The 6,000-nt window shown below is 41.5% G+C and overlaps 1 protein-coding gene across 1 annotated transcript; it reads right to left on the bottom strand.

Annotated features, from left to right (window-relative positions):
* Nucleotides 1-231: 231 nt before the first annotated feature.
* On the bottom strand, nt 232-4,203 carry LOC128225882 (zinc finger CCCH domain-containing protein 13-like). Its single transcript, XM_052935781.1, has 6 exons — nt 4,088-4,203; nt 3,645-3,855; nt 3,192-3,389; nt 2,319-2,458; nt 1,370-1,497; nt 232-551 (listed from the first exon to the last, which is right to left on the bottom strand). The coding sequence occupies exons 1-6, from the start codon at nt 4,201-4,203 to the stop codon at nt 232-234; spliced, it is 1,113 nt and encodes a 370-aa protein (XP_052791741.1).
* Between the last annotated feature and the right edge of the window lie 1,797 nt (nt 4,204-6,000).

Genomic DNA, 6,000 nt, shown 5'->3' with positions numbered 1-6,000 from the left:
TGATTTAGGTACAGATAAAATATATTAGAGATGTTTTGGCGCTTTTTTAACAGGGGAATATTTGGCCACGTGGCTATAAATTAAATTTTTACTTTCAACCTCTCTCAATGTGTCACAACCTACCTCTCTGTATGTCTCACATCCTACCTCTTTGTATGTTTCACTTTTTGCCTCTCTGTATGTCTGACTATCTACCCCTGTGTGTATCCCACTTCTTCATTTCCCTACCTCTCAAATTTCACTTGTATCTCTTACTACCGACCTCTCTGTATGTCTCACTTCATGTCTCTCTGCGTGTCTCACTTCCAACCTCTCTGTGAGTCTTACTTCCTGCTGCTCTATATGTCTAACGTCCTGCCCCTCTGTTTGTCTCACTTCCAACCTCTCTGTATATCCCACTTCCTGCATCTCTGTTGTCTCACGTTCTGCCTCTCGGTATGTCTTACTTCGAGCCTCTCTGTATGTCTCACGTTCTGCCTCTCGGTATGTCTTACTTCGAGCCTCTCTGTATGTCTCACTTTCTGCCTCTCTGTTTGTCTCACTTCCTACCTCTTTGATTGTTGAATTTAAGATCTCTTTATTGTCTTACTTTTTGCCTTTCTGTTCTCTCACTTCCTGCCCCTCTGTTATCTCAGTGTCTGCCTTTGTGTATGTCTTACTTCGAGCCTTTCTCTATATATCACTTTCTGCCTATCTGTATGTCTCATTTCCTACCTCTTTGTTTGTTGCATTTCAGATCTCTCTATTGTCCCACTTCCTGCCTCTCAGTTATCTCACGTCCTGCCTCTCGTTATGTCTCACTTTCCGCCTATCTATATCCCTCGATTTCTGCCTCTCCGTTTTTTTTTATCAGATCTCTCTGTTGTCTCACTTCCTGCCTCTCTGTATTTCACACTTTCTGCCTTTCGTTATGTCTCACTTTCTGCCTCTCTTTATGTTTCACTTCCTGCCTCTATGTTGTCTCTCTTTTTGCCTCTCTGTGTGTCTCACTTCAAGCCTTTATGTTGTCTCTCTTTCTGCCTCTCTTTATGTCTCACTTCCAGCTTCACTTTATGTCTCACTTTATGCGTCTCTGTTTATATCATTTCCTAACTCTCTGTTGTCTTACTTCCTGCCTCTCTGTATGGCACACTTTTTGCCTCTCTTTATGTCTCACTTTCTGCCTCCCTGTTGTCTCACTTTCTCCCTCTTTGTGTGTTTCACTTTCTGCCTCTCTGTTTGTATCATTGTAGATTTCTCTGTTGTCTCACTTCCTGCCTCCCTGTTGTCTCCTTTTCTACATCTCTGTGTGTCTAACTTCCTATCTCCCTGTATGTCTCACTTCCTATCTCTCTGTTTGCCCAACTGCTCTGTATGCCTCATGTCCTACCTTTCTCTCCGTATGTCTCACTTCCTATCTCTCTGTATGTCTCACTTCCTACCTCTCTGTACAGCTCACTTCCTATCGTCCTGTGTGTCTCACTTCCTATCTCTTTGTATGTATCACTTCCTTTCTGTCTGTATCTTTCTGTATGTCTCACTTCCTACCTCTCTGTACAACTCACTTTCTATCGTCCTGTGTGTCTCACTTCCTATCTCTCTGTATGTATCACTTCCTTTCTCTCTGTATCTTTCTATATGTGTCACTTCCTATCTCTCTGTATGTCTCACTTCCTACCGCTCTGTACAACTCACTTCCTGTCGTCCTGTGTGTCTCAGTTCCTATCTCTCTGTATGTATAACTTCCTTTCTCTCTGTATCTTTCTGTATGTCTCACTTCCTATCTCTCTGTGTGTCTCACTTCCTACCTCTCTGTATGTCTCACGTCTTATCTCTCTATATGTCTCACTTCCTTTCTCTCTGTGTGTCTCACTTCCTAACTCTCTGTGTGTCTCACTTCCTACCTCTCAATGTGTCTGACTTCCTCATTCTCTGTGTGTTTCCCTTCCTACCTCTCTGTGTGTCTCACTTCCTACCTCTGTGTGTGTCTCACTTCCTATCTCCATGTGTGTCTCAATTCCTATCTTTCTGTATCTCTCATCTATTTGTTTGTCAGACTTCCTACATCTCTGTATGTCTCATGTTCTACCTCTCTACAAGTCTCATTTCCAACCGCTCTGTATGTCTCACTTCCTTCCTCTCTGTTGGTTTCATATCAGATCTTTCTCTTCTCTCACCAGCCTCTCTCTTGTTTCCCTTTCAACCTCTCTGCAAGTCTCATTTCCTACCTCTTGTCCTACCTCTTTGTATGTCAAACTCCTTGCCTCTCTGTATGTCTCTCTGGCTGTTTCATTTCAGATCACTCTGTTATCTCACTTCCAGCCTCTCTGTAGTCTTACTTTTTGCCGTTCTGTTGACTCACTTTCTGTCTCTCTGTTGTCTCACTTCCAGCCTCTCTGTATTGCTCATTTCCTTCCTCTCTGTATATCTCACTTCCTACCTCTCTGTATCTCTCACTTCCAGTCCTGCTGTTGTCTAACTGTTTGCCAGTCAGTATGTCTCACTTCCAGCCCCTGTGTTGTCTCACTTTCTACCTCTCTGTTTACCTCACGTTCTTCCACTCTGTATGTCTCATTTTCTGACTATATTATGTCTCACTTCCTAATTCTCTGTTTGTTTCATTTGAGATCTCACTGTTGTCTAACTTCCTCCCTCCCTGTTGTCTTACTTCTGCCTCTCTGTACATCTTACTTTCTGCTTCTCCTTGTTGTTTCATTTCAGATCGCTCTGTTGTTTTACTTCCTGCCTCTCTGTATTTTACACTTTCTGCCTCTCTGTATGTCTCACTTTCTGCCTCTCTGTACGTTTTACTTTCTGCTTCTCTTTTTGTTTCATTTCAGATCGCTCTGTTGTTTCACTTCCTGCCCTTCTGTACGTCTTACTTTTTTCCACCCTGTTGTCACACTTTTTGCCCTTCTGTATGTCTCACTTCCTGCCTCTCTTTTGTCTTACTTTCTGATTCTCTGAATGTCTTCTTTTCTGCTCCTTTAGTGTTTCATTTCAGATTGCTCTGTTGTTTCACTTCCTGTCTCTCTGTATTTCACACTTTCTGCCTCTCTGTATGTCTCACTTTCTGCCTCTCTGTACGTTTGACTTTCTGCTTCTCTTTTTGTTTCATTTCAGATCGCTCTGTTGTTTCACTTCCTGCCCTTCTGTACGTCTTACTTTTTTCCACCCTGTTGTCACACTTTTTGCCCTTCTGTATGTCTCACTTCCTGCCTCTCTTTTGTCTTACTTTCTGATTCTCTGAATGTCTTTTTTCTGCTCCTTTTTTGTTTCATTTCAGATTGCTCTGTTGTTTCACTTCCTGCCTCTCTGTATTTCACACTTTCTGTCTGTCTGTATGTCTCACTTTCTGTATTTATGTATGTCTTACTTTCTGCCTCTCTGTTGTGTGACTTACTGTCCCTCTAAATGTATAACTTCCAGTCTATCTTTATGTCTCACTAACTGACTCTCTTTTTATCTCACTTCCAGCCTCTCTGTATGTCTCACTTTCTACCTCCCTGTTGTCACACTTTCTGCCCCTCTGCATGTTTCACTTTCTTCCACTCTGTTTGTTTGATTTCAGATCTCTCTGGTGTTTCACTTCCTATCTCTCTGTTATCACACGTCCTGCATCACTGGTGTCTCCTTTCTTACTCTCTGTATGTCTCCCTTCCTACCTCTCTGTTTGTCTCACTCATTACCACTTTGTATGTCTCATGTTCTACCTCTCTGCAAGTCTCATTTCCTACCTCTCTGTATGCCTCACGTCCTACCTCTTTGTTTTTCAAACTCTTTACCTCATTGTATGTCTCACTTCCTACTTCTCTGTTTATTTCATATCTTTGTTGTCTTACTTCCAGCCTCACTTTTGTCTCACTTTCTGTCTCTCTGTAAGTCACACATTCTGCTTCTCTGTTGTCTCACTTTCTACCTCTCTGTTGTCTCACTTTCTACCTCTCTGTTATCAAACTTCCTGCCTCTCTTGTTGTTTGATAGCATATCTCTCTGTATGTCTCACTTTCAATCTCTCTATATGTCTTTTTTATTATCTCTCTGTATGTTTCACTTCCTTCTTCCCTGAATGACTCATTTCCTACCTCTCTGTTGTCTGACCTCCTACCTCTCTGTATGTCTCTTTTCTTGCCTCTCTGTATGTATCTTTTCTTGCCTCTCCGTTGTCTCACTTTCTACCTCTCTGTTATCTAACTTCCTGCCTCTCTTGTTGTTTGATAGCATATCTCTCTGTATGTCTCACTTTCAATCTCTCTGTATGTATTTTTTATTATTTCTCTGTATGTTTCACTTCCTTCTTCCCTGAATGACTCATTTCCTACCTCTCTGTTGTCTGACCTCCTACCTCTCTGTATGTTTCTTTTCTTGCCTCTCTGTATGTATCTTTTCTTGCCTCTCCGTATGTATCTCTTATTCCTGTCCCATCTCACTTTTTACCTCTTTGTTGTCTCACTTCCTACATCTATGTTTCCTCATTTCCTTCATCCCTGTTGTCCTAACTTCCTAACCCTATGTATGTCCCTTTCTTGCCCCTCTGTATGTATCTTTTCTTGCCTCTCCATATGTATCACTTCTTTCAACTCTTAATGACTCACTTCCTACCCCCTTTATTGTTTCACTTCCAACCTCGCTGTTTCTCACTTCTTACATCTCTGTTGTCTCACTCCCTACTTCTCCTGTGTCTCACTTTCTGCCCCTCTGTTGTCTCACTTTTCATCTCTGTGTATGTCTTACGTATTACCTCTCTGAATGACTCACTTCGTACCTCTATGTTTGTCTAACTTTTTTCTTCTCTGAATGAATCACTTACTACCTCTATATTTCCTCACTTGCTGCCTCTCTGCTGTCTCCTTTCCTATTACTCTGTATGCCTCACTTCTTAACACTCTGTATGTCTTACTTCCCACCTCTTTGAATGACTCACTTCCTGCATCTTTATTGTGTCACTTCCTATATCTCTATATATCTCTTTTCTCGCCCCTCTGTTTGTCTCACTTCCTACCTTTCTGCATGTCTCATGTTTTACCTCTCTGCAAGTCTCATTTTCTACCTCTCTATATGCCTCACGTCTTACCTCTTTGTTTGTCAAACTCCTTACCTCTCTGTATGTCTCCCATCCTGCCTCTCTGTTTGTATCATTTCAAATATCTCTGTTGTCCTACTTCCAGCCTCACTGTTGTCCCACTTTCTGCCTTATTGTAAGTCTCACTTTCTGCTTCTCTGTTGTCTCACTTTCTACCTTTCTGTTCTTACTTTCTGCCTCTCTGTTATTTCATTTCCTGCCTCTCTTGTTGTTTGATATCAGATATCTCTGTATGTCTCACTTCCTATCTCTCTGGTTGTCTTTTTTGTTATCTCTCTATTGTCTCACCTCCTACCTCACTGTCCTCTCATTTCCTACCTCTCTGTGTATAACTGCCTCTCACTTCCTACCTCTCTGTGTATAACTGCATCTGTTTTCCTACCTCTCTGTGTATAACTGCCTCTCACTCCTTACCTCTCTGTGTATAACTGCCTCTCACTTCCTACCTCTCTGTGTATAACTGCCTCTCACTTCCTGTTTCCCTGTTTGTCTATATGTATGAAAACTTGACCAAGAGTAGCTTTGCATTTGTCTTTCGTTGGATGACATTTACCGTGACCTCTGGGCCTACTTATGTGTTAAAAACAATGCAGATAACAATCTGCACACTTACTGTTAATGCCAGATCATGATGTCAAGTAAAAACATCATACTGGCAGGCATGAATTAAGTTTTACAGTATTGTGAGTCATGTTGTTCACTTGAGTAAGCATTTTTATGTCTTGCTCGGTCAATTGACCTAGTGACAAAGTTGTTGACCCCACAAAATCCCGTTACGAACTGAACTTGACCAATTTCTCAGGAAAACAAACATTCTGACTAAAGTCCATCGACTTTGGTCTCAATAAATGTCTTCTAAAAGTTTAACAAGGTTTATCTTTTGTTTGAAATAGTAACCTCGTTCTGGGCCCCTTTACGTTTTTTCATAGTTTGACCTA

This window comes from Mya arenaria, chromosome 3 (assembly GCF_026914265.1).
Source record: "Mya arenaria isolate MELC-2E11 chromosome 3, ASM2691426v1".
Classification (NCBI taxonomy): domain Eukaryota; kingdom Metazoa; phylum Mollusca; class Bivalvia; order Myida; family Myidae; genus Mya; species Mya arenaria.
Note: the sequence above shows the minus strand (reverse complement) of the source record. Positions and strands in the feature narration are given on the sequence as shown.

Bases quoted from the DNA above. Each gene is read 5' to 3' on its own strand.
- LOC128225882 (XM_052935781.1), bottom strand. From the start codon at position 4,203: ATGCTATCAAACAACAAGAGAGGCAGGAAGTTAGATAACAGAGAGGTA. The intron at 3,856-4,087 runs GTAGGAGGTCAG...TGTGACTTACAG, and splicing joins GAAAAGAGACATACAGAGAG to AGAGACAGAAAGTGAGACAA. The intron at 3,390-3,644 runs GTAGGAAGGGAG...TTATACATTTAG, and splicing joins TGAGTGAGACAAACAGAGAG to AGGGACAGTAAGTCACACAA.